The sequence below is a fragment of the Typha latifolia genome, chromosome 3 (genome assembly GCF_019914945.1).
Source record: "Typha latifolia isolate L0001 chromosome 3, TyphaL0001v2, whole genome shotgun sequence".
In the NCBI taxonomy this organism is placed as follows: Eukaryota; Viridiplantae; Streptophyta; class Magnoliopsida; order Poales; family Typhaceae; genus Typha; species Typha latifolia.
The window spans coordinates 2,966,699-2,993,551 of record NC_133088.1 but is presented as its reverse complement, the minus strand read 5'-3'; the positions used below and the strand labels follow the sequence as shown (position 1 = coordinate 2,993,551).

At 35.9% G+C, this 26,853-nt stretch overlaps 3 protein-coding genes across 3 annotated transcripts; all 3 read left to right on the top strand.

Annotated features, from left to right (window-relative positions):
* Positions 1 to 1,218: 1,218 nt before the first annotated feature.
* On the top strand, positions 1,219 to 8,647 carry LOC140785188 (probable zinc metalloprotease EGY1, chloroplastic). Its single transcript, XM_073132956.1, has 10 exons — positions 1,219 to 1,768; positions 2,679 to 3,143; positions 3,256 to 3,396; positions 4,491 to 4,592; positions 5,310 to 5,521; positions 6,180 to 6,230; positions 6,311 to 6,380; positions 7,320 to 7,388; positions 8,177 to 8,227; positions 8,304 to 8,647. Exons 1-10 carry the CDS (start codon positions 1,448 to 1,450, stop codon positions 8,460 to 8,462), a joined length of 1,641 nt encoding a protein of 546 aa, XP_072989057.1. The 5' UTR covers positions 1,219 to 1,447; the 3' UTR covers positions 8,463 to 8,647.
* A 1,158-nt stretch (positions 8,648 to 9,805) lies between these two features.
* On the top strand, positions 9,806 to 12,554 carry LOC140783517 (BTB/POZ and MATH domain-containing protein 4-like). Its single transcript, XM_073130422.1, has 4 exons — positions 9,806 to 10,194; positions 11,127 to 11,472; positions 11,589 to 11,862; positions 12,387 to 12,554. Exons 1-4 carry the CDS (start codon positions 9,806 to 9,808, stop codon positions 12,503 to 12,505), a joined length of 1,128 nt encoding a protein of 375 aa, XP_072986523.1. The 3' UTR covers positions 12,506 to 12,554.
* A 5,727-nt stretch (positions 12,555 to 18,281) lies between these two features.
* On the top strand, positions 18,282 to 25,539 carry LOC140784193 (cationic amino acid transporter 2, vacuolar). Its single transcript, XM_073131448.1, has 14 exons — positions 18,282 to 18,682; positions 19,862 to 20,063; positions 20,285 to 20,369; positions 20,850 to 20,990; positions 21,082 to 21,200; positions 21,275 to 21,371; positions 21,532 to 21,704; positions 21,793 to 21,859; positions 22,855 to 23,013; positions 23,190 to 23,466; positions 23,630 to 23,738; positions 24,390 to 24,502; positions 24,589 to 24,664; positions 25,090 to 25,539. Exons 1-14 carry the CDS (start codon positions 18,529 to 18,531, stop codon positions 25,244 to 25,246), a joined length of 1,929 nt encoding a protein of 642 aa, XP_072987549.1. The 5' UTR covers positions 18,282 to 18,528; the 3' UTR covers positions 25,247 to 25,539.
* The last annotated feature ends 1,314 nt before the right edge of the window (positions 25,540 to 26,853 follow it).

The following is a 26,853-nucleotide window of genomic DNA, read 5'->3' as shown; positions in this document are numbered from 1 at the left end:
TGATTGGCCTATAATTGTGGTAGTGAGTAAAAATAAAAATCGTACAGAAAATAGAGATGATTAAGATAGAGAGACAAAGAAGAGAACTAGGTCTGCCCTACGAGACTAGGGGGTTGGTAAAGGAGGATGAAAAAAATGTAGAAGCCAGTGGCCTAGTTGAGAGAGATTAAAAACCAATTAATCTTTTATTCTAAGCATGCCTGAGATACAAGCCATAAGGCACTATTTATAGAGATTAAATCAAAAGGTAAATTTAACTAAACTAGTCTTCGTATCTTCTTTGATTAATCCTTTGTTTGCTGTAGATAAATCTCTCTGGAGAAGTTGTGAATACCAAAGTTGTACATCTGGAGGTTGGCGATTTTATCAAACTAGTTTAATATTATTCAGATATTTGTAGAATATTCTGCGAATATTTTTCCGAAACTACGCAGAGTTAAATTTAGCTAATTAAATAAAATCTTAACTTAGTAAGGTTATAAATAAATCAAATAACTAAATAAGATAATTAGACTCAATCCATTGAGTTAATATTTTTCAAGATTTTTTAAGGTGATATGATCTAGTTCGAATTGCATAAAGTTTACACATCTACTTTAACTTTATGTAACTCTTTTATTTATTTTTATGACTCGCAGACCACCTCAATTATGTAAAACCTCTAAAATATCTTTTTATTAGTTATTTACTAGATTTTTTTATTAAATAATATCATGCGACCTTCGAATTATCAATTTTAGGTTTTATAGGGACCATTTTATTTATTCTAGTGACAAAAAGAAAAATAAATTAATGATAAAATTATGAGTGTAAACTAGATAACATCAAATGAACTAAAACTAAATTGACTCGCTCAAACTCAATTGAAGCTCGAGCTTGAGATGAGTCTAAATAGCATGGGCCGAAGCATTGATCGCCGGCTCGGCTATGTTCGAGATGGCTCATTTCAAAAAATAAAAATATTACTTTTTTAGTACTAAATATGTGTTAGAAAAAAAAATCTCGACTCAAACAATAAAAAAAAAAAAAAAAAACAAAAGTAGTAATTAAATAATTAAGAGATTACAGAATTTAGTATATTGTGTAACTTGAATCTAGTAGTAGTTAACTGTATGTCCTTAATTCGTCGTACATCTGTACAACCGCCCATGCACCGATGGATCAATCAACAAATGAATCCAACGGACGGCATTCTCCAAAACACCTGATAAGAGATGCAATTAGACACGAAAACCTGCCGTTACGTTCGACCCTATCTTCTCCCCGCTCTTGGAACAGCCAAAAACCAACGTGCCGTGGCTTAAAACCGGATACGATTCTCTCAGATGCGAGCTCCTCCTTCCTCAGCTTCCGTTCCTCTCCACCTCCCTCCCCTTGAACCCTAACAAAATCAAACTAAGAGTTACTTCTTTTACCTCAACCTCTCAAATCCTAACCCGATTGATCGATGGGAACCCTCCCCAGCTCCTCTTTCCTCAATCTAAACTTCCGATTCCGTCCGCTCCCCGCGGGAGGAAGCTTTCGAGAGAGGAATTCAGCTATTCTGCAGAGGAATTCGAGGAATCTCTGCTTCCTTTGCAAGGAAAGGCCGGAGATTTCGATGTTTAGGAGGCGTTTCGATGGGTTAAGGTGCTTCTCGATCAATGGGAATGAAGGTGGAGAAGAGAGGAGGACCGGTACGTCCAGTAATGCTGCCGAAGAAGTGGAGAAGAGGGTGGGCGGTGATGATGCGAGGTCGGAGCAGACCCCGGCGTCAGTTTCGTCAAGGGTATTTAGTCTCACACTTTTGGCATTGCTCTTTGATGCATTATAATCTAGCTTTGTAACACTTTTGATGCTGATCATTAGAATATCGGATTGCATTTTCTAGTGCTATAATTCTGAGTCTTGGGAATATCATATTCTGGTACTTTCTGCAGAGTTCATAACATGCCCAATCTGTATATTAACTCAGTTGCACTTGTAGATAACTGTAAAGTCGTGTCCTTTAGATAAATATGTGCACTTGTGAATTACTTTCATCTCCCTTGGAAACAGGTTGGCTGATGAAATTCACAGTGTTGAAGAGTCGTGAATGTAAAGGGACATTATGATATCACATGCATTGGTCCATTACGAGTTTTAGGAAATTACTTCCTTGGCTTTTGGGTGTAGGTTTGAGGATTATTAGCCTAACTGGTTATTTTCCCTGCTTCATGAGTATATAGTTATTATGTTAAATGATGCCTTTTACAACAATCTTGGGGTTAGCCTTTCTCAATGGAGTAATATGGTAAAAAGCAACTGATGGGAGAAGGAGAAGATCTTTTGTGACAAGTTGACAACTGTCAACTTGAAAATTGAAAATAAACTGAACTGGCGCCGTGTTCCTTAACAAAGCCACTTTATGCATAAGTAGTAGGTTGGTTGACAAGTAAGGTGATCTACTATATATGCTGTACTTTAAGCTTGCAAATACAGAATAATTCACCTCTTTGTAGCACTAAGACAAAACAATATTGCTGTATCTCCAGATTCTCTCTACGCTTATTATAAATTTTGCTTTATGCCAATTTTTCTAATAGAAATGGGATCTGCCTTTGAAACATAGAGGGGAAGATAGATCTATGTGCTTATTCCATGGTGTTAGAATAAATGATCCCCTAATTATTTATTCTTTCCTTTGTCATCTTGTCCAGGCACCAGGAATATCCTCTGAGGGACCACTATATAGTAGCTTTCAAGTTGATTCAATTAAGCTGATGGAGCTCCTTGGACCTGAGAAGGTAGATCCATCTGATGTCAAGCTTATCAAAGAAAAGCTTTTTGGATACTCAACTTTTTGGGTGACCAGAGAAGAGCCATTTGGTGATCTTGGTGAAGGCATTCTCTTTCTTGGCAACCTGCGTGGAAAGAGGGAAGATGTTTTCTCTAAACTTCAGAGGCAACTCCGTGAAGTTACAGGTGACAAATATAATCTGTTCATGGTTGAGGAGCCCAATTCAGAAGGAACAGATCCACGTGGTGGCCCACGTGTTAGTTTTGGTTTGCTGCGGAAAGAGGTTTCTGAGCCAGGGCCTACTACACTATGGCAATATGTTATTTCCGTACTTCTTTTTGTCCTTACTATTGGCTCCTGTGTAGAGCTAGGGATTGCATCTCAGGTACGCTATGGTCATTTCTCTTTAATCAATTTATTATGAATTTTTACCTTTTATATGAAATATTACAAATATTGCTCTTTCTAAAGTATGACTGGTTCTAACATTTTTACAGATAAAGAGTCTTCCACCTGAAGTAGTAAAGTACTTCACAGATCCAAATGCTACCGAACCACCTGATATGCAGCTTTTACTCCCATTTGTGGAATCTGCCTTACCACTGGCATATGGTGTCCTGGGTGTTCAGCTATTTCATGTACACAAATCTTGTTCATTTCTCATATATCATATCTACTTTTCCAGTTAAAGCTGCTGATTTTTCTTGAATGCATGACTAACTTGGAAGATTCAGTCTCTCTCTCTCTCCCCCCGATTATATGAGCATTTATCATGACTTGGTATATGGAGAACAACGTATTCTGTTTTTCATTATCTTTAGTTACGGGGACTACAAATATGCATGCCTCTACCTATTTAAATTAAGGATTACAACTACTTGGTAATGCTAAGATTACTCAGCCAATTTTATTGTTATTTAGTAGAGAAGTTGCTGACTATATCAACTGAAGAACTGCCTTTGGGTTATTGTTCAGAATCTAGTGTGTGTGGCCTTTTTTTGTTAGAATTCCATTGAGCCCATATATTCTGGAAGTGGGGTGGACAATGATTTAGCCATCTTCGCATCAGGGTCACTGAGTGCCATTTGCACTAGTGACACACAGTAGCCCCAACAACACCAACTCATAAACCATCATAATCTGCAATTCATACTCGTATTTATTCATGGTTGATAATCACAAGTTTCTTGAAGTTCACATTAGGATGTATTGGTGAAGGTACACTTTATCTTATGCTGGTTTTCTAACAAAATGAAAGGAGCCACTGAAGAGTAGGATTTCTGCAATCATCTTAAGGCACCTATGCAGGCTCCTAGCTTCTCAAACATAAGGCTGTAAGCTTGAACACTTTGTTGATCCATGTGGAAGCAAACTTTTTCCTTGGTTAATTCCTACATCATAGATCATTCTTTTGCCTGATTCTATTTTATCTTGTACATATATACTTATTAACTACCAGAAAGTCAGAAACAGGGAAAGAAAAGTATAGGAAAAGGAGTATTTACAATTTTACATTTTCAATATTTTTGTTGCTATGCCGATATCTTTTAACTGATCTGAAGCCAGGTGTAGTTATCTTTGTAAACGAATTGAAAAACTGAGTTCCAAAGCTGTCCTATGACTGTCAAGCAGGTTCTCTGTTTGCATTACTATTTCTTGTTGATATGTGTTTTAAATTTAGCTGTGTTGATAAAGTATATTCTTATAATTTCTTTAATATTTCTATGTACAGGAAGTTGGACATTTTTTGGCAGCATTTCCGAGGAAAGTGAAATTGAGCATCCCTTACTTCATTCCAAACATTACCCTTGGCAGTTTTGGTGCAATCACTCAAGTAAGCACTTCTGAATGAGAAATTTAAACTTGATTGATCCGGAGATATATAGATCAAAGTAAAAGTTTGAATTGTAAATCTGATTGACTGCTGGAAATATCTGGTTCATGATCTAAAGTAGTATATTTCTGTAGTTTTTATATGGTCTTTAGAAAGATTGCTGATAGGATATGGCCTTATGCAGTAAATTCATTGTTAGCATTCCATCGCTTGTTTTGGTGTATTCTCCAACAGACCTGGGCAATCTTTCTGTAGTGACATAGCTTAATATTTTGAAGATCTTTTTAAGTACAAGAAAGTGGAGCAATCTAGAATCATTCATAGCTAATAATAATCTGGAAGAAATATTGCAATACGGCTATCAAAAGCATGTATTCCATCTATTAGACTTCAGTTTATGGAACATAAGGAAGGTACTATTTTGCTTCTTGGATGTACAAATGGCATAGTTTAGTTCTTTTCTGGTATAATGTTTTAGCACTTATGCAGACTCTTCGTCTTTCCTCTCATAGTATTTACTATTTAGTTTCTGTGAGGTGATACTCCAGAACGTCAAATGATAATCCTGCTTTTAGTTCACATGCTAAAGATTTGCACCAGTTCTTTTCTTCGGTATTTGTCTATGTTAAAGTATTGCATCATAAGGCTGATAGATAATCTTTTATATTTTTTATGTTAGGTGGCATTTTGTCTCATTCTCGTTATTAACTCCTGTAGTTCAAATCCATCCTTCCTGATCGAACGGCAATGGTTGACATTTCAATGGCTGGTCCTTTGGCTGGTGCTGCACTGTCCTTTTCAATGTTCATTGTTGGGTTGTTGCTTTCATCGAATCCAACTGGCACAGGAGATTTAGTGCAAGTTCCCAGTATGCTTTTCCAAGGCTCACTGCTGCTTGGACTCATTAGCAGAGCTACACTTGGATATACGTATGTTTCTTCCTTCAATATCTTGATGTGCAGAAACCAACAAACCTCTTCATAGAAATTTCATGGCAATTAGTTATTATGTCCAATAAACTAAAAGCAAGCTTGATTATTCTGTCAGAAGTCAGAAGACTGAGAACTATCTCTTGACGTACAGTACATCTACTTAGGATGCTATGTTTTCCTAGAATCTGCTGTGTACTTGTTTCATGCTTTTCCTGATCTATCTTTTGAGTGAGAATATATCCATTATCATTATTGTTTGTTGTTGTTGTAATAGTAGTATCTGTACAATTGTATTAATACTATAATACTATGGTAGTGTGATGCTTGCCGTACCATCCAGATTATGTCATATTACTATGGTTGACAGCTACAGAAGCAATCTTGTAACAATTCAAAAATTGTGTGCTTTGATAATTGGTCATAACATATAAAACTTATCTAGTCCAATGATATTTAAAATATATGAATTATGGTTTATGGAGCAATGTTTCTTCCTGTGATTTAACTTTCACAACCTTTTTAACCATTTTTAAATTATAATATGTTCTTTGAAACCTTACAAACTCAAGGAATTCATTGTGGGAACATAAGAGGCTTGCTTACTCTATCCGGCCACAACTATCATATCTGATGTCAAACTTATCTTAATTTGCAGAGCTATGCATGCTGCTACTGTCTCTATACATCCTCTTGTAATTGCAGGCTGGTGAAGTATCTCATCCTTTACTTCTTTGCAGTTGTTGTATATCACACATCTTAATGCTTATTGCTGGTGCAATATTGCAGGTGTGGCTTGACAACTACAGCTTTTAATATGCTTCCTGTTGGATGCCTTGATGGTGGAAGAGCTTTACAGGTAATACATATTATTGGAAAGTAATTGGAGATTTATCATAGAACCATGTTATAAATAAATCAAGAAACAGACAGAATATAATACTTTTCATGGAAATCTGAAGACTTCAATATTTATGAGTATGAATAATCAGCTACCTCACCTTACATTTTCTTGAGATATCCTGTGCGTCTAATAACTTTGTGTAGTTTCAAGTTACAGACTATTTTGCTAGGGATAGTGACAGATAAGACCACAGGCTTCTAGTAACTGTATAGTTACTTTGAAATTATGAAGTATCTGAGGCCAATTTGGCCTTTCAAAATTGAGAAACCTTGAATCGATCCTTTATCAACTTTAAATTTTGTCTAGTACTTTAGAATTAAACCTGAAGTATGGTAAAAGCTTATGAAGTTTGTCGTGCTTCTTGCAAGTTCATTTGACCTGTGGTCTAGCTTGCAGTAGATCATACTTTAAAGTTTGAAAAATTCATGCTTATGAATGAGGTGCACCAGAGATTATAAGCACCAGAAGCAGTAAATGATCTTGGTCGTGTGGGAATTTTATTAGTAAGATTCTTTCTTCTCACATGTATCAAGATTCAGTGCAAATTTTAGATGGGAAGACTCTTGACTCTTCTTGTGAGTGGAAGAAAGTGAAATAATTTAAAACTTAGATGAGCAGTGAGAGACAACAAGTCTAATATCATCAGAAGAGAAAAGTCAATCTAAATTAAGTCCAATCACCAAGTGGAGAGCAGCTCTAGTATTTTTCTTTCATATAGTCATCCGAAAAGAAAAGAAGTTAATGTGTAAAAGAAATAAAGAGAAGTTTGTAAAAACTTCTATGCTCCTTATTATGTCAGTTGCTTCTTGTTGCACACTATCCAGTTATCATCTTTCAACATTTTTTTCCAGAATAATTGCATTTCTTTTGACACTGGCATTTAAATTGTAACAGGGTGCTTTTGGGAAGGATGCCTTGGTTGGGTTTGGCTTGACTACCTATTGCTTACTTGGGCTTGGAGTGGTATATCTGCTTAACTCGTTGCGATGCATTTGTAGCAACTAATATATGCATATCTTGGCCCGGTTTGATGTTTTTCATATATGCTTTTATTTCCAGCCAATTTACTTCCTTTAGGAGCAGATGGGTAGAAATGTAGAATGGCAACTGGCATTATCTGTTCTTTTCTGAGTGGACCCAGAGATTAAGGTGCAAAAGTTATATATATAAAAAAAATCTTGGTAAGGCCTACCAGGCCAGATTTCCGTCTCTTTCCCAACTTCCAGTGTTGAACATTACACCAGCCAGGTGGGCCAAGAGACCATTGCTTGGCTGAAGTGAAGTTCAAATGGCTATTGTGAAAAAATTGCTTCATAACTGATCATGCCATATCATTTTCGAATTGGAAAAAAGAAACAGAGAAAATATTATTGTAAACAAGCTAGACTTTTAAATCTGAAGGAAAAAATTAGACATAAGAAGATGGTCAGCTAAAAGTGACTCAACACTCAGTAAAGTCAATCATAAGGAAATCCCCCATACATGAGAATAATATGAAATGAGTGCTTAGGCTTCTCCTATCAGGCAGCTTCTTGGCAGCTAAGGTGGTCATTATCAGAACTAATTTATAGCACATTTTCTTAGTTTTTGAAGTCCGAACTTTATCCAAGTTACCTGTTATGCTTCCTAGTGTTAAAATTTAGATGTTTGGAGTTTACCTTTTTATGAAATTTGTATAGGTTTATCCCACTTGTTCCTGCAGTTTAACTTGAACAACAGAAAGTCTAAAGCTGTGTTTGTTTCCTTCCTAGCTTGGAGGACCTTTGTCGCTTCCTTGGGGGTTGTACGTGCTAATATGCCAGGTAAGATAAGTGTTTTCATGACAAAAACCAATCTAACTTTTTTTCTCCTCTAATCAAAACATCCATTTGATCTCAGAGATCACCGGAGAAGCCATGCTTAAATGATGTTTCTGAGGTCGGTACATGGAGAAGAACGAGCCTAACATTTGCCGTATTTCTTGTTGTATTAACTTTGCTTCCGTTATGGGATGAGCTAGCGGAAGAGCTAGGTGTAGGGCTCGTGTCAACATTTTGAGGTAAATATATCAACAAATTAGGCCCATCTGTAAGTCCATTTTTGATTGAACTTTAACTCCAGATGAATAAACTGGTTATACACATTCTCACTGTATACAAATTTTTGATCTATTTCTGGGAAGGCCTCTCTGCTGCTTCTTTTTTACATGTTAATGGAAAAGCGAATGGAAAAGAGTTGATGCACTCACTTCCCTGTTTGGTTCGGGATTGTCTAGTAGGATTCCTCCCCTAAGAAATTTCAAGCGCTGTATTTGTTAAACCAAGTTGCTGTTGTTCAAATGAAGTTAATCTCACAGTGGATTGCATAGAAAAAAAAAATCAAAAAGAAAAGAGAAGAAAATAAAACGGATAGGATAACCTGTGTTTCTATTTTATTCTACAGAAAGATTTATTGGAGATTTATATTATACATCATATACATGATTGTACTGCTCTTTGGTTTTCAGTACAATCTACTATTGATCAGAGAAAAAGGATAAAAATTTCCTCAGTTAAGCTCCATAAGCTCCAGGAAAGAGGTATTATATAGATATAATTATATCTATATTTTCTGAACTTTATGCAGGCTTTCTTACTTGTTTTTCGTAATATATTGACTCTTTTAACTATTAAAAAAAATTAAAATACTCTTTCTATTACTTATCCATTAGGGTTTTCTGTTAAGAAAAATTCTGTGAGCATCATATATCAATTTAAGCTATTTAGGGGTTTTTCTTATCTTTATTTTTTGAAGCAACAATTATTTTTTGTCGTTTTTCATTAACACTATCTAAGGGTGGTAAGTTTTTTATAGTTTAAGAGTTCAATATATATTAAGAAAAAAAGATAAGGGGATGCATATAGAACTAAGCAATAGTTAATGGGGTTTTACTTGAATTATCTCCATTATATACTATAAAACTTAGCATGCCAATGCCAATCAGAACTGGAGCTTATCTATGATGAATACTATCCAAAGACTACTTATTTGACAGATAGGAATTTAGATCAAAGAAAGCAAATTAATCATAATATTAATGTTAATGGTCTATATGTTTACATTCGTTTAATGAATCCAACCAATATAGAAATAGGCCCCTTCTCGGAATTTTTTTTGGCAAAAGAAATGTTCTTGGTCTCGAATACGTTTGTTTAAACACTACGTGCATTTTTTTTTGTTAATAATACATCATGTATAATTTATATATACGCACAAGAATTTATATGTAAGAACTCGTCCAAGTAAATCCAAATCCCCAAGAATTCCTTCGATTTTTGTCTCCATTTCCAAGAAAGAAAGTTCCCGAATTGCCCCCACGTTTCAAATCTCTCTACGATCCCTTCGCGCCACGCCTTGACGATATGATCCCAGGCCATCTTCCCCCTCCTCCTCCGACGCCGGCGAGGGACCTCTCGGCTTCCCCGACGAGCTCCTGCACCGTGACGGAGACCGTGAAAGGCTCCCACACGTTCGTGATCCAGGGCTACTCCTTGACGAAGGGGATGGGCGTGGGGAAGAGCATCGCGAGCGACGCCTTCTCCGTGGGCGGGTACCAGTGGGCGATCTACTTCTTCCCGGACGGCATACTCCCCGAGGACAACGCCCTTTGCATCTCCGTCTGCGTCGGGTTGAGCGGCGAGGGCACCGAAGCCCGGGCGATCTTCGAGCTCGTCCTCGTCGACCAGAGCGGCAAAGGGAGGCATTTGGTCCGCAACCAGCCCCTTACGCTCATGTGCGGGAAGAGCATGTGGTAAATGCAAGATTAAATTTCTCTTTATTTGCTGATTTCGATTATTGGGTTTCTTGAATGGGTAGATAAATGTGATGCTCCAATCCACTAATTCGTAGACAATCGACTGCTGTGCATACCAAGATGGTCTCTTTTGGACTCGGTTGAGTGAGCTACGTGTTAAAGTTGAAATCTTTACCATAATTACGACTTTCAATACTGTTAACCCTTGTAAATTGCACGCAAAGAACTACTCTAGGTTGCTGAATTACGCTTTCTGCATAAAATGATGGTTTTCTTGAACTGGAGACGTGCTTTTCATAATCTTTGGTGTGTAATGGAAGTGATGCTTCCATTCACGGTGATACTTGTTACTAAAATATCTATTGTGAAGTATAAGATTAGGCACGTTTCACATCCTCTTGATAGAGTTCCTGCACAGTTTGTGCTGCGTTGAAGATTTCTTTTTGGATTTGAACTTTACTGAGTTTGCTCAGTGACAATGTCCGATTATAGTGTTAAAAGTTTTGAATCTTGGACCATAAATATGACCTTAAGCAGGGTTTCTCCTTGCATTTGTGCAAAAGGACCTTGCTTCATGAGAGCCCTGTGGGCGAGAACTTCTCTTGGCTGTTGGATTAACTTTGCTTTATTGAATGGACCTATTGATATAGGTTGGTTTACGGTAAAAATTGTAGCCTTGTAATTTCGTTCATCTTGATGAAAATAATAGTTGTGCTATTTTAACACCACGTTTTAGAGGTAGCAAATATATGCAGCTTTCAAGAATCAATCCATCTAAGGGACTATTCAATGATTGAGCAGTGAAATTTTCTTTGAGACGCAGAGAAAAAGGTCTTCAAATATGAGCTAAATCTCTGTTCAGTTTTGGCAATTTATTCTTCGTCATTTGGACTTTATTCTTTCTCATGTTCTGTATTTCTATTCTCTAGGGGTTATAGATGCCTCTACGAAAGAGCTGCTCTTGAGACCTCGGATTTTCTCAGAGATGATTGCTTAAAAATAAAATGCACTGTTAGTGTCGTCGTGTCACGGAGGGCCTCTTCCCAACAACACTTGCTAGAGGTCCCAGATCCCGATATGGGTTCGCATATAACCATGCTTCTGGAGGATCGTGAAAGTTCAGATGTTGTCTTTGATGTGGCAGGAGAGAAATTCCATGCCCATAAGTTGGTTTTGGCTGCTAGATCTCCTGTATTTAAAGCTAAATTTTTTGATGAGTTGAATGATGCTCATGGTGAGATTGCTATTACTGATATGGAACCAGAGGTCTTTAAGGTGAGGATGTCATTGCCTTTCTTTTTTTTTTTCCTTTGGTGTATCTGGTGTTTGATTCTTATCGCTGCATCATGCACTCCTTTTTATCTTTTCTTTTGTCTTTTTCTTTTTTGCAGGCAATGCTACACTATATCTACAAAGATACTCTTGTTGGTGATGATGTCTTGGCTGCATCGAGTTCTGTTTCTTCTGTATCTGATACTTTGGCAGCAAAGTTGTTTGCTGCAGCAGATAAGTATGAAGTGGGAAGGCTTCGGCAGCTGTGTGAATCCTACCTGTGCAAGTATATATCGGTAGACTCGGTTTCTGCTATTCTTGCATTTGCCGATCAGCACCATGCTACTGAGCTTAAAGCAGTTTGCCTACAATTTTCTGCTGACAACCTTGAAGGTACATGCTTTAGCTTCTATCTATTGTACTCTATTGTAACAGATAGAGATATCAATAAGCTTGGCAGGAGGCAATCACACTATATCTTCACTTTGAGCTGTGAAATTGGAGATTGCGAATCTCTGTCGACCACTTATTACAGCCGGTGCACATATTCTTGGTCTAGTTGATTGGATTCTGTTTATTAGTAATTATCAGGTTAATAAGAAAGTAGATGTTAGTCAGTTTCAGATATACTTTGGTGACATACAAATATACAATGCTGGGAATAGCTGGTCAGTTTCAGATAGATACACTCCTGGTTTCGGCGTAAGTGCTTCGCAATGTTAACAGCCGAGGGCTTCAATTTTCATTACCACCACCAGTCTTTTGCTTGTTTCTAGTTGGGGAACAGTGGGCTCATTTTGATTTTGGAATTATACGTCTATCTGTGCAAATATCCTTGTCTGATGCCTGACCACGTTCCCCTCAGTTTGTTAAAGTTAAAACTGCATGACCTTCCAGATTCCCTCATGTCTCTGCAGCTGTAATGCAGTCCGAGGGATTTGGATATCTCAAAGAAAATTTCCCCTCGCTGCAGTTGGAAATTTTCACGGCATTTGCTAGGTCTGAAGATGAACGCAGTAGCGGTGGGAAGAGCTAGAGCGTGTAGGCCCAGCTTTTGAGACCAAGAACCTGTCTGAGGTCAAGTAACAAGCTCATTTCTTTTTCTTTTGATTTGGAAATAGGCATTAGCCATTAGGCCCAGTCTGAATGTAAAACATAACGAGCTCTTGTTGTTGTATAGAAGATAGTCTCACTTCGGAATGTCGTCTAATTCTTTTTAATGAGCAATAAGGAATAAGGGGGATTTTTATTTTTCTCCAGCTTGAATCCTGTTTGTTGCTGCTGCTGTTGTTTTCTTATATATATCGCAAACACTGAGGAAAACCCTAGTTTGCAAATGAATCTGGGATTGGTGGGCTGGGTCTATAGGATGGGCTTAGCCCAATAAGGTTAGATTTAAGGGATAATTAAATAACGAAGACTTTGTGAACTGTATCTCTCATTTTATATAAATTTATGGTAATATTATTTTTTTAAAATAAAAAAAATTCTCACAGATAACTAACAGAAATGGAGGAGTTAATATGTCATAAAAATAAATAAATGAGGGGTATGTGGAATGGGCATGAGTCCATGTGTAATTATCCCTACATTTATCCATGCCTTCAATTAAGCTTGTTTAAACATTGCTGGTGGATAATGAAACAATCAAATGGATAGCTAAATAAAATAAGTATTTGAGAGGTTTTACATAGCTAAAGCTAAGGTGGGCAATATATCACCAAAAAGCAATATTTCTAAGAATCAAACATGGTGGAAGTATTTCTTAGTATTTAGTATGCGTACTTCTTAGTTAGAAAAATAAAATAGAAGTATTTAGTTTCCAAATGCCCTATCTTATTGTTACAAATTTAAGAGTATTTTTCTTTTTAGATGCAGATAGCCGAGTTAAAACATAACTATATAATTAAAGCTTTTGAAACAGACCGAAGCTAGTTATCTGGACATGCCAAGCCCCACCATTATGTGGTGCATTGAGAAGCAAGCACATGCATGACAATAAAATAACCTGATAGAGATCAGAGACAAGAGATGGAGATAGAAGAAATAGAGATAGAAATGGGATAAGGCCAAGGAATAAGGAATAAAGATGGGGGAAAAAAGTCATTAAATTCTTCTCCTGCCAAAACTTTATTATTATATCTTCTCATAAATTGTAACGTTGGAGTTTTAGTTGTATCTCTTGTTGTCAACTTTAATGGAAGCTAAGCCTTGTGATTAGTACGTAACCTAATAACTTGGTATGATAATAATGCCAGTTTCTGACCAAAGTACTGGCGTACGTTTAAAATGGGAAGTACGGCACTGTTTACATTATTTTTAATTTTTATAATTATCTCAGACAAAAAAATTGTAATAGTATTAGATAATTTTATTAGTTTAAATATTAAGAGATTCTAAATTATTAGGTAGCGAATCACCGCTATGATATGTGTACAAATGATAGGTAAAAGAATGTCCTAACCTCTAACCTATATGCCCATATTTAGGGGTGTCTAAATAAACAAGCGGTTTAGGCTCGACTTCGAGCTCGGCTTAGCTGAAGCTTAGACTCGTGGCTCAGGCTGAGCCGAGTCTGAATTTATTTTGAGGCTCAATTTAAATTTCAAGCCAAAGCTCTAACCCTGACTTATAGAAATCTGGCCATGAGATTATACTAACTAATCAATATTTATTTAACACAATATTTGCTAAGTTTTTTTTGAAGCTTATTTTGTGCGAGTTTTGGATGTTTAACAAGGTAAACCCTTTTCTATCAAGAAATTAAGAACTTAGAGGAAGCCATTTTCCGTATTTATTACTTAGAAATTAAGAAATTAAGAAATTAAGAACTTAGAGGAACTTATAGCTCTCTAAATGAGAAACTACATGAGCAAAAATCTAAGAAATAAAAAGTAATTTTCCGTATTACACCTGTAGTGTATTTAAAATCAGAAAACCAAAATACCTATTTTACCCTAATTGTTAGTAAAATATATTTTAAAAAAAATGTTTTACTTTTGCATGAAAATACCATTCATTTGCATATAAGTTAACAAAATAATACCTCGACCTTATTTATATAAATAGCTTCATTTTTTAGCTAACTCGATGTCTTAATTTATGTTTTGTTGCCGTATATAAAATGCTGAAATTTATTAAAGTTGGTAGGGTGGTTTATTTTAGTAAATAAAATTTAAGAAATAATTAATTAGATAAAATAAATCTCAATTAGCGACTCCAAGACTTGCCGCCGCTTGTACCAATGAAAAACTCGTGCCCAGGGTGTCCTTTTTTTCAATATTAGTTTGTTATAAATATAATGTTTGTTTGAGTCTAATTAATTTAATTCAGTAGACAAACGAATTTGTCCTGCTCTGAAGTTCATCTACACTGGAAATAAAAAAATAAAATAATATAGAGATCTGCTCCACTGGATATGAACACAATCAAATTATAATATACATATATACATATAGAGAGAGAGAGAGAGAGAGAGAGAGTCTGATAGCTATCTATATTGTGATAGCTGCCCATTTCTTATCCTCTGCATTTAATGAGATAGTGATTGAGAAAAAAAAAATAGTGAAATTTGTATATAACGCCCAGGTTTTTAATGTAATTGTAGTTTATATCCTATATTTTTACTATTTATAAATTAAACTTTATAATTTAGTAAATATGTATAGAAAATATCCTGTCATTAGATCAGATAATTAAATTTAACTAAATTTCTAGATTAAATTAATATACTAAAAAAATTATGAAAATACACTCAATCAAGTCATACTAAAAGTATTTTAGTTATTTTAAAAATAAGAGTATTTTAGATATCTTAAAATAAAATATCTTTACTTAACGAAATATTCTCACTATTAATTTAAATTTATAAATAGTAAAAATATAAAGTGTAAATCACAATTATATTATAAAGCAAGGTTGTTATATACAAATTTACTACAAAAATTATACTCAGCACTATCTTTATATTTATTATTTATATTTATATATATATATATATATATATATATATATATATATATATATATATATATATATATATATATCAAAAAGAGATAATAGTTATGATTAGATTATAGGCCTAGGATATATTAAAAAAGCCCTACTCCAATAATAGAGCACAAATTTCGATGCAAAGATCTAGAAGAGGTATTGACATCCAAACAATTTGAGCAATCTACTTCGAAGCAACGTAAGCCAGCAGACTTTTTTCTGAATTAAATAAAGGAAAAAAAAACCATAAATGATATAATAAGATGAGAGTTGCATAAAGTACTCAACTTTGCCGCCCACTGAATCCATCTTATTTTTGGCCTTTTTTGTGCCTGTAACTTGATCCGATTTCTATCCACAAAAAGTGCACTATGATTGTCACGTGAAACATTTAGTAGAGTATGATAACATTCTTCACATCAAAGCGTGGACTACTTTATTTGAAAAAGGATCAAACTTGAGATACTATGAAAGCAATTAGAGTGTGAAATAATTATTAGATGTGATTAGCTTGTTGTGTTGATTATAATATGATTAGCCTACAAATGATACATAATGCTTGGGTTTCTTGCCAAAATTGGACACCATCTTGTGGTCAAAAGAGAATTTTCTACCACTTTTTAATTTGTTTTTAAACAAAGATTTTTATAAATTATATTATATATTTTTATAATCCAACTCGTTCATTTTTCTTTCTATAATTTTTATTTTACATCTCGGGTTAAATTTGAATGGTATTAGGAGATGAATATTTTATTATAATATATTGATTAAATTAATAAAATACATAAATTAATGTTCTCTCCGTCATCTTCTCCTTCTCTCTTATCTTCCCTATCATCCTCGCCTTCTCATCGTGCCCAAATTGGAGGTGTTGATCCACAAATCAGAGATGGTCAAGATGCTCGGCTTGCTCCATCTTCTCTTAAGAACCTCTGGTCGGAGCAAGGATAGGTAGAAGAGGAGGAATAAGAAGAAGAAAAAGAGGAGGAGGAAGGCAAGACGAGGGAAGATGGTGGCGACGGTGATGGCAGCAGGAGGTGATTGAGGGAAGATGAAAGGCGATGGTAGAGGGTTAGAGAGAACGGGAGAGAGCAAGAGCAGTAGAAGTATTTTAGTAATTAATTAACATTAGTTAGTTAAAATAAAAAATTATAGAAAAAAATGAGGGTTGAGTTATAAATTTTTTTAAGACGGAGTGTGAATAATGAAACAGATAAAATATAGGATGTTATTTTAAAAAATTAGTAAAAAAAGAGAATATTTTCTTCCAGTGAAGTAGTTACTTTCAATAACTTTTTATATTGCTAATATTTATAAAAAAGTAAATCAAAGAAAGTGACCTTCTACCAAAAAAAAAAAAAAAAAAAAAAAGTTTTACTTCCTTTCTACTTTATTATAACAAGATGCATCTGAAGGCTAACAAGCAAATAAGAGATTCCACTACATCCCGGGCAGATCGGGCAGCAGCAATCATATATTCTCTCTGTATAATAAGTATTATATTCACGAGATATTTGCGTTTAGCACCCTTCAAAATGATCTATTTGTTTAGATTTTACCATCCAAATCACATCTTTTAGTTCAATCTTGAAATGTGGTTTGATTGTGAAAACACTACTCAAATATTTTGTAGTAAGAAAAACCAATCCCTTATCGAATCTCATACAATTGAGCATATTCAAAACCTCCCCACCAATTTGGATATTATCAAAACTTTTTTTATCCATCTAAAGTCAATTTTGCTCCCACCATCTATTCAACTATCGGTTTAGCAAGGAGGTGTGGGCGTATGTTAATGAGTAACTAACTAAGTGGCGTCTCTGCCATAACGTCAAATGTGGATATGAACTGATTTGACAAAACCATGGACGCAGGCTAACCACAATGATCTTCAGGTCAAGGGGGTGATTGTAGTGACGTTACGGGAAATCTGGAAACAACGTAACCGAGTGATTTTTGGCGGTGACTCCCTTCCACTACGCACTATGGCATGACAGGAGATCCAGAGGAGTATGATAGGGCCCCCAAGGAGGTTGTCAGCACCGGGATAAGTAAAGCTCAACTCAATAAGGCATGGTCAAGTGACAGCTACAAGGTGGGTTTGGAGTTGTTCTAAGGGATGCGGATGGTAGAGTAACTGGCATAACCCAGGGCCCGACCCAAGGCAACTCAATGCTACAAACCAAAATGTAGGCTCAAGTATGGGCTTGAGAATGGCTTTGGCCAAGGGGTGTGCCAAGCTATAAGTGGAGACGAACTCAACCATACTTGCTCGAATCTATGCTAAGAAGATTGAGTGTCCATAGAGAGTCCGGGGCACTATGGCCTTAGGTTTTCGACCGGTTTTGTAGAGGTTAGGATCCGACATATCTACTGGGAAGACAATTGGGTAACAGACTCGACTGCTAAATAAGGTAAATTATTGTCAGAGGTGTATGAGCAAGAATCTATTGAGGAGCTCCTCTTGGATCTGTGTAATCTCCTCAAGAGAGTCGATTTATTTTAATATAAGCTGGCTTGAGCTTCCTTATTTAAAAAAAAGAAAAAAAGAAAAGAAAAGTTGTTGCTAATAAGAAATTCTTTCCTATATCATTCTTTAGAAGAGAACATCGTCATATATGTTTCAAACTTTCTGCGCATAGATACTAACTGGTAGAAAGTTATTCTATATTTATTGGTAAATATAAAAAAAAAATAGAATTGATATGTTACGAATATATTTATCTGTGTGTGTGTGTGTGAAAATAGTCAATAGTTCTGGGGTTAAATCCAAATTTCCCTCTTGTACTTTTAAACCTCTGCCCACGTTTTGGGTCGTCGTCCCAGAGGAGAGTATTCCTTCCCTACACGGAAGAAGAAAGAAGGAGAGAGAGAGAGAGAGAGAGAGAGAGAGAGAGAGAGAGAGAGAGAGAGAGAGAGAGAGACCCATCGATCTCCTCCCTTTCCTTCCCTCTTTTCTTCTACTTAAATCCAGATATCCTCCCAAATCCCTCATAAACTCTCTTCTTATCGGGCAATCCTCCACGTTTGGCATCTAATTATCCGTGTGGTTATTCCCGTGGAATGGGTTTCGAGGAGGGGAGTAACAGCAAGGAGAAGGGTTGGGGTATCCGGAGTTTGGTCAGGAGGAAGCAGGTGGATTCCGATAGGGTCAGCGCGGAGGGAGGCCACCACAGGCTCGCCAAGCAATTGTCTATTTTGCAGCTAATCGCTATCGGTATAACTTATTCCTTCATTTCCTCTTTCCGGTGTTTTTTATTTCTTTTCTTTTAATGTTTTAGATCAGTCGAGGGAAGTTGTTATGTATTTTTGGCATCTCAGCGGTGGAATTTTACTCAAGTCAGTCCGCTTGACATATATGATACTTTCCTGATCTTGGAATCTCCTTTATATTGCTAATTAAGACGGTATTTATGTCATGGATTGGAGAACGGTAATAAGGGTTAGAAATTATACATTTTTTCAATTTGCAAATGAAGCAATTGCTTGGGGTAATCCACTTTTTAGTCCTTTCTATGTTACTGATCTCCTTGATGATGTATGTGTGCTGATATTTATTCAGAGTGGGCCAGCTTTCGGATCACTTGCATTTCTTGAGGTAATTTATGAGCTTATTGAAGGCTTTGAGCTCAGATGTGAAACCACGAACCTCATAGGAAGATTAGGAGTCATAGAAAAATTCCAATAAAATGAAGATATGTGAAGGCCTCTCAAAGTTGTTTAAGAACTAAGAACGTTGTTTGTAAAATGGCTGACAGGAGTATATGTGATCGTAAAGCTTGCAAATTTGCACCCTGGTGGTGCAGATAATTAAGGAAAGTACCATGGAAGGGGAGTATGAATGAACTAATACACTGCATGATCACCATATGCTGTCTTGGTCTTTTTCATATCTGGTAATGTCATGTGGCAATCTTACTGTATGTTAGGTTGAACGTGTGTGTGTTATGTCAAGGAGAAATTTCAGGTTGCCTTCATATTCTCCTAATAGGTTACTGCTGTATGGTTGTGTGGCTATGATTTATTTTTCATTGGAAATTGACATGATAGCAACTTCAAAGATCAAGAAAACCATCAATGGTAATTACTGTCCTGGCTGCGAGGGATGTTGTCTGTATTCCGGTACTCTTTTTCCGATAAAACCAACAGCAGTCTGCCTCCATTTGACTACTGAAGTTGCAATAGTTTGAATGATTCTGTTGCTTCCATCAATTTTGTTTTTCTGTTCTTCTGTTTTCTATAAATTTTGCTTTGTGTTTTTATTATTGCTAACTTAGCAAACTTTTCTATGCCTGTTTACTACTACTGCCAAATAAATCACTGGGTTCCCTGAATTCCTAATGGAAACTTTTGTTTAAATATTTTCTGAGTTGTACTTCTATCTCCCCCTCTTCAGGTGTCGGTTCGACCATAGGTGCAGGAGTATATGTTCTTGTAGGAACTGTTGCTCGAGAGCATGCAGGGCCAGCTCTAACCATTTCCTTTCTGATAGCTGGCATAGCAGCTGCTCTTTCTGCCTTTTGCTATGCTGAGCTTGCAAGTCGTTGCCCTTCTGCTGGAAGTGCCTACCATTACTCATACATCTGTGTTGGAGAAGGGTGATTTGCCCATTAAATTACAACCATTCAATTTCATTTTTAGTTGTAAAGATTTAAATTCATTCTCATTTCTACCAGATCTAACAAAAGAATTTGTTTCTATTGTAAAGTATTATGTTGTTGAGCTAGTAAGTAAAGGACAGCATCTTAGTAGTCTTAAGATCCTGTTAACAGATACAGGTTAATTGTGATTGTCTTATTGTTGCATTTCATTTTCCTAGGGTTGCTTGGGTGATTGGATGGGCCCTAATACTGGAGTATACAATTGGTGGGTCCGCTGTTGCACGTGGCATTTCCCCCAACTTGGTAGGTAGATTTTCATCTTCTTCTTTTTTTCTTTTTTTCTTTTGTGCCTCTTGTTGACTTACTGATATTGTTAATATACTCTGGTGATCCATCATATGAGTTAAAAAGAGAGCTCACATTCTCCAAATAATTGTTGTAAAATAGTAGTCATCTGGTTTTCTGTTGAGATTCATATCTTTAGCATCTTTATATGGGAGATTTTCTACAGCCCTTGAATTATGTATATCAATCTTTTACCATTTTTGTTTCATGCAACTAGTCCAGAATGATGGAAATATATATGGCCTAGGTCTGTTGATCATTATAAGATTCTCACAGTTGAGTATTTTAATTTGTCTGTTGGTGAATGTATCTTCCAGTATGTCAAAGCCTTCTGTGGTATGCCCAGTCTGTGAATTGTTGCACCAGTTATGTCTTAGGTTCTAGAGTAGGAGAGTAACTGTGTTCTATTAACTAATGATCTATTGGTTCTTTTTGCAGGCCCTGTTTTTTGGAGGACCGGATAGTCTGCCTTCTTTTCTAGCTCGTGCGCATATTCCATGGCTTGATGTTGTTGTTGATCCATGTGCTGCATTTCTCGTTTTAGTTGTTACCGGGCTTCTTTGCGTGGGAATCAAAGAGGTTTTTTTTTTGCTATCATTTAAGTATGCGTCTTAGATTTTCATGGTCTGGGTTAACAATAGGCATTAATTATAGATGATAATTTATGCAGAGCTCTTTTGTACAAGCTATCGTCACAACTCTAAATGCATGTGTTATGTTATTTGTCATCATCGCTGGTGGATATTTAGGCTTTCAGACTGGATGGATTGGCTATTCTGTTGCTAGCGGGTAATGATAACTTAAAAGAATGTTCGGTGGTAATTTCAATCTGGTAGTTGGCTCATTTGATATTCACTTTTCAGATACTTCCCATATGGAGTGAATGGAGTGCTAGCTGGATCGGCAACTGTTTTCTTCGCATACATAGGTTTTGATTCGGTTGCTAGTACTGCTGAGGAGGTATACTAATACAACTCTTAAATGCATAGCCACAACTTAGGACTTACATCATAGGTGTCGAGAACTATAATTTGCACTATTTAATAATTACTTTTGGAGTTTAACATGCTTAAGGTATTGGGTTTCATTACTGTTACTTTGGCTTGTAATACTCTTGCAGGTGAAAAATCCACAACGGGACTTACCATGGGGTATAGGAATAGCACTATCTATATGTTGCTTTTTATACATGATGGTTTCTGTTGTTATCGTTGGCCTAGTACCCTATTTTGCAATGGACCCAGACACTCCTATTTCATCTGCTTTTGGGAAACATGGGATGCAGTGGGCAATGTGAGTGCTCCCTTTTCTATGTTTTTCTTGCTGCAGCAGTCTTGGTACATTATTGTCCTTATTTGACCTTTTTGTTATTAAACTATAGGTACATTGTCACAACTGGCGCTGTTCTTGCTCTTTGCTCAACTTTGATGGGCTCACTTCTTCCACAGGTATATGATAAATTGCTTAACCAATCTCATCTGGTTTTTTCAAGGTTCTGATTATATCTTGTTATTATCTCAAATTTACTCGGAAAGAAGACAAGTGAAACATCCTTGAGGGAGTAAAGCTTTCATTTGTAACCCCTCATTCTTCACTGCATGTGGATTTAAAATTGCATTGTAGTTGTGCTTCTGTTTGGGCATGATTAATAGTTTCGAGAATGTTTCTTCAGAAGCATGTATATTTAGGTAATTTGTGTTACCTATAATTTCTATAGTAACAGCCCATGCAAGTCGGGGCTGAATGCTGTACTTCCTGTACCAATGCTTGTTAATGTATCTTTTCATTTTTCACTTGAATTAGACTATTATATTTCTTTTTATCCTACAAAATAAGCTTTATATATTTAGCAACATCTTTTTCCTTCACTAGTAGGGACTCTCGTTTTATTAACTCAGTATGACATATGTTAACTCATTAATTACTTTAGATGATAATATTCTATATTTTATATTCTAATGCTCCCGCTCCCTCCCACTTTAAGGTTTGATTTTGAGAGGCCTAAAAAATGGGGTTGACTTAAATGAGTGGAGTCTCCTTTTTTAATTGATAAGATTGGCCTAGCGGGATTCAATTCAGGATTTCTTTCTTTGACCATGTTAACTCACTAATCATTTAAAAGCTTAAGTTGTTAGAGATGGTGGTTTTTATATTTTATGTTCTCACAAGTCAACATAGAGTAGTTGTACCATTACTAAATTGAGTTTCAGTGATCCCAACTTCACTCTGAGTATGTACCTTATTGGAATCGATTCTAGGTAATTAATACTTAATATATGTTGAATACAAACTTCTAATATTTGTACAATTCTAAAGTTACAGTATTCATGTTGGCTTCTTCAATCTGAAGCAGTTCTTATAAACCGACTCAAAGTTAGCTTAAAGTGGATTTAGATTTTAGACTTGCCAACGTTTCCTGCTGAAATGTTTTCTCTCTCTTCAGCCTAGAATTTTGATGGCAATGGCTAGAGATGGACTCTTGCCACCTTTCTTCTCTGAGGTCAACAAACGAACTCAAGTTCCTGTTAAGAGCACAATTTTGACTGGCATCTGTGCCGCAACCCTGGCTTTCTTCATGGACGTTTCACAGTTAGCAGGGATGGTAAGTAGCTAGAAGACTATCAGTTAGAATGTCTAAATAATGTTTCCCTTATTGGATCAGTCTTGAACCTTTACAAATTACAATGATTATCGCATGATATCAGCAATGAGCTACGGTAAGCAAGAAACTTGAAAATAGACTGATCATAAGCTGAAGTAGCACATTTGTCCATGCAGGTCAGTGTTGGCACACTTCTTGCATTTACCATAGTTGCAATTTCAATCTTGATACTCAGATACGTTCCCCCAAATGAGATACCTCTGCCATCGTCACTCCAAGAATCGATCGACTCTGTATCATTTCGTTATAGTACTCAAGAAAACAATGAGGAAAAGGTGAAAGATCTTGCTGGAACTGAGCATCATAGACAACAACTTCAAGGTGGCACATCTCGATCAAAGGATGCAGAAGTGTTAGTTGAATATCCCCTCATAGAGAAGGAATTAAACCAAGGTACTCACAAGGGAATTACTGTAATTATTGTTTTTACAGTTTAGTATGTCCAATCTTTACTAATAACTAAATTTTCTCTTAGCTGCTGCAAGAAAATCTTATATAGCTCACCTTCTTCTCTGTCACTCCTTTTCAGTAATTTCCAATGTACTTAATATTGCAGAAAGGATGGATGAACAAACACGGCGAAAGAGAGCTGCTTTGAGCATAGCAGCTGTCTGCATAGGAGTTGTGATCCTTACTTCTTCAGCTTCAGCCACATTTTTGCCTGTGTAAGTCTTGCTGTGAACTGCTTGATATAGTTTACTTAATAATGATAGAGTAGAGATTGATCCCTATACCATCGATCTAGGTAAAGAGATAGTGTTACAGTATCTTGCATGGAAAAAAAAGATGTCATAGAATATTAGGCAAAGAGAATGAGCTGTTAAGACCAAACACACTTTTTTTTAGTGTTTAATTGTTAAGATGTATGCTTTTGTTAGAAATGAAAAATGATCAAGTAGGTATGGCCCAGATCAGCTAGGAATGGATTAGTTGCAGAACATGCTCACTTCTGTAAAATCTAGTTAGATTGGGAGTGTGTTGCATAACCTGTTTTGGCGATTGGAAAGAGAAAAGGTGCGATCTATTTCAATTATTTGAGAGGAGAGAGAGTCCAGCCCAATTAGTGAACCAGGGTTTAACTTATTCACTGCAACAGTTGGTACATCAGAGCCATGTGATATATGTGGATGGTGCGGAAATTCTTGAGGATTATGATTGATGCATTACTATAAGGACATATTATGTTTTAAATATCTATTCTTTTAATAACCTCAAGTCATATTCCTACAAGGCATGCTACTAGCATGTAGTTTGTGAATCAGCATTATAGTTTATACTGACGAACCGCCTGATTTTTTTTAATGTTTTTATACCAGCTTGATCCGCTACTCTGCCTGCTTTGTTGGTGGTTTGCTTATTCTATTTGGTCTTGGTGTTCTCTCCTGGATTGACCAAGATGATGGCAGGCATAGTTTTGGACATGCCGGAGGTATCATCCTTATTTACCTTAATGATAAAAGGTGCTGCGTTGTACTGTACATACTGCTGCCGAATATAACATGTGTCTCTTTGCAGGATTTATATGCCCGTTTGTTCCTTTGCTACCAATTTTGTGTATCCTCATAAACACATATTTGTTGATAAATCTTGGGTAAGTCACATCCATACTTTTCTCTTAGCTTTTGTCCTAATTTTTTTCTCTTCAAAATTACTGCAACCCTGTTTGTCAGGTGTATATTATTTGTCTATTGACTACCCTTTTTTAAGTTGGAAAAGAATTTGACTTTTATGCCACACTCTGAAAAATGCCTATTAAAAAAAAAGATGTTGGAAAGAGGTCTGGTGAGTGATTTTTGAACATTTGGCTCCATTCGTAAATATCTCACCCCCTCCTTATCCACACACCATTGGAGTTGCCAGGTTAGATAAGAACCCTGATATCTTTGGTTCTTTCCTGATATTTTTTGGGAGGTCTCTATCCATTTGAAAGTCTTTAGTTTAAATACAGAGAGTTGGTTTAGCAGATGGCCATCAAAAACAACTTCTCAATAAACATCTATGTCTTGAATTCTGCAGATCGGGCACATGGCTACGTGTTTCTGGATGGCTGGTGATTGGGGTTTTCGTATATATTTTCTACGGCCGAACACATAGCTCTTTGAAAGATGTCATATACGTTCCTGTGGCACATGCTGATGAGATATACAGAACATCCTCAGAATATGTGGCTTAGAGCATATGGGCAGGCATTTGTACCAAGTCAAATTTGCTGGTCGTCTATGCTGCTATAATTATATCATTAGGTTCCTCAGATTCAAGAGTCTATGGCTTAGGACATATTACAGCACTGCACAATGTATTTACATTCACCGGTTATATTCTGTTGTATCAGTAGGGTCTAGCATATCAGAACTCATTTGTATACATAAATCTTCTGCAAATTATTCGATGCTACCCCTTTCTAAAAGGGTTGTAAAAAGTTTGGACCGATTGCTAATATTGAATATAAGGATTGCTTTTTGTGGATCTCTCTCTCTCTCTCTCTCTCTCTCTCTCTCTCTCTCTCTCTCTCTCTCTATATATATATATATATACACATATATATGTATATATGTCAAATTGTCAACTTTGCATCGTTTTGGTGATATGGCAAATATTGTCCACTAATTTTAGAAGTTTTTAGTTATTAAACTATGATGATTTGTTCTATAAGTTGACTGTTTATTTTATAGTATACTGTTATCTGTGAGGATTCCAAATTCAGTTTATCATCCGATTAAATTTAATCTGATCTGAGTCCAACATAATTCTTAATAATTAGAGCAGGTATAGATATCAAAATTATCTTTCTACTTAAAATCTGATCTGATTCTAACAAAATTAAAAAAGTATCAATTCAATCTTTATTCATATCTGATCGGCTCGGTATACCAAAATGGAAAGATTTTCTTTTACGAAAAATAAATTTCTGCCCAAAACTTGTTTTTCAAATAAGTGAGCATTCACAGGATATCGATTTTACTCCTTATTATGAACCACTATTTTGAAAGGTTTTTTTGTTTTGTTTTTGTTTTTGTTTTTGTTTTTTGTGTTTCTTTTGTGTGTGCTTCTTATCTGTTTCTCTTTTTTCCCCCCTTTTTGAGATATCACATATTATTCCTCAACGATTTTGGGTGCAAGGAAATATTTCAAATTTCACGCCAAACAATAGCATCCCAGAAGTCTGTTTGGATCATCCCAGCTTCAAAGACCTGTATGTTCGATCATGTCTATTATGTACACCAATTTACTCGCACGCACGGACCCAATCCTCTCAGATGAATCTTTGCAGCCTTACTGTCACGATTAGATGGATTAATAAAAGCCTAGAGTTCAGAAACCAATCTGGAAAAGTTAGCACCATTTGAAGGGTAATAGCAGTTGAAGGAGCTAAAACTCATAAAATGCAAGCATCTATATAATGATCTATAGCTTTTTCTCCCGCGGATAGACAAAATTATCTTACCTTCCAGAGAAGATCCTTCAGATAAATGAACTTAGAAGTGCCAGTGAAGGTTCTAAAAGAGCAAGCTTATGCTCATTGATTAAGGAAGAAGTAGATTATCTCCCAAAGACTGATAAAGGCGGCTAACCAAAGGAACCTAACAAAAACGGATTCTTTCCTCAGAAATATAAAATGTGGTGAAGTTAACTTTCAAGAATCTTAATAGAACTCTTCTTAGTTGGATAACACATCAACCAAGTGGCCCTTGCTCTACGGTTCATTTCATCAAATTGAAAAAGGGTATACTATTCCATATTAAGATAATTTCAGGTAGTCTTTTTCACAGAAAATATGTG

What these genes read in the sequence shown, in the direction of transcription:
- LOC140785188 (XM_073132956.1), top strand. Translation starts at nt 1,448, where the DNA reads ATGGGAACCCTCCCCAGCTCCTCTTTCCTCAATCTAAACTTCCGATTC. An exon ending in CGGCGTCAGTTTCGTCAAGG is followed by an intron (nt 1,769 to 2,678) that starts GTATTTAGTCTC and finishes CATCTTGTCCAG; the next exon opens with GCACCAGGAATATCCTCTGA. An exon ending in GTTTTGGTGCAATCACTCAA is followed by an intron (nt 4,593 to 5,309) that starts GTAAGCACTTCT and finishes TAACTCCTGTAG; the next exon opens with TTCAAATCCATCCTTCCTGA.
- LOC140783517 (XM_073130422.1), top strand. Translation starts at nt 9,806, where the DNA reads ATGATCCCAGGCCATCTTCCCCCTCCTCCTCCGACGCCGGCGAGGGAC. An exon ending in ATGTGCGGGAAGAGCATGTG is followed by an intron (nt 10,195 to 11,126) that starts GTAAATGCAAGA and finishes TCTATTCTCTAG; the next exon opens with GGGTTATAGATGCCTCTACG. An exon ending in TTCTGCTGACAACCTTGAAG is followed by an intron (nt 11,863 to 12,386) that starts GTACATGCTTTA and finishes ATGTCTCTGCAG; the next exon opens with CTGTAATGCAGTCCGAGGGA.
- LOC140784193 (XM_073131448.1), top strand. Translation starts at nt 18,529, where the DNA reads ATGGGTTTCGAGGAGGGGAGTAACAGCAAGGAGAAGGGTTGGGGTATC. An exon ending in TTTGCGTGGGAATCAAAGAG is followed by an intron (nt 20,991 to 21,081) that starts GTTTTTTTTTTG and finishes TAATTTATGCAG; the next exon opens with AGCTCTTTTGTACAAGCTAT. An exon ending in TGGGCTCACTTCTTCCACAG is followed by an intron (nt 21,860 to 22,854) that starts GTATATGATAAA and finishes CTCTCTCTTCAG; the next exon opens with CCTAGAATTTTGATGGCAAT.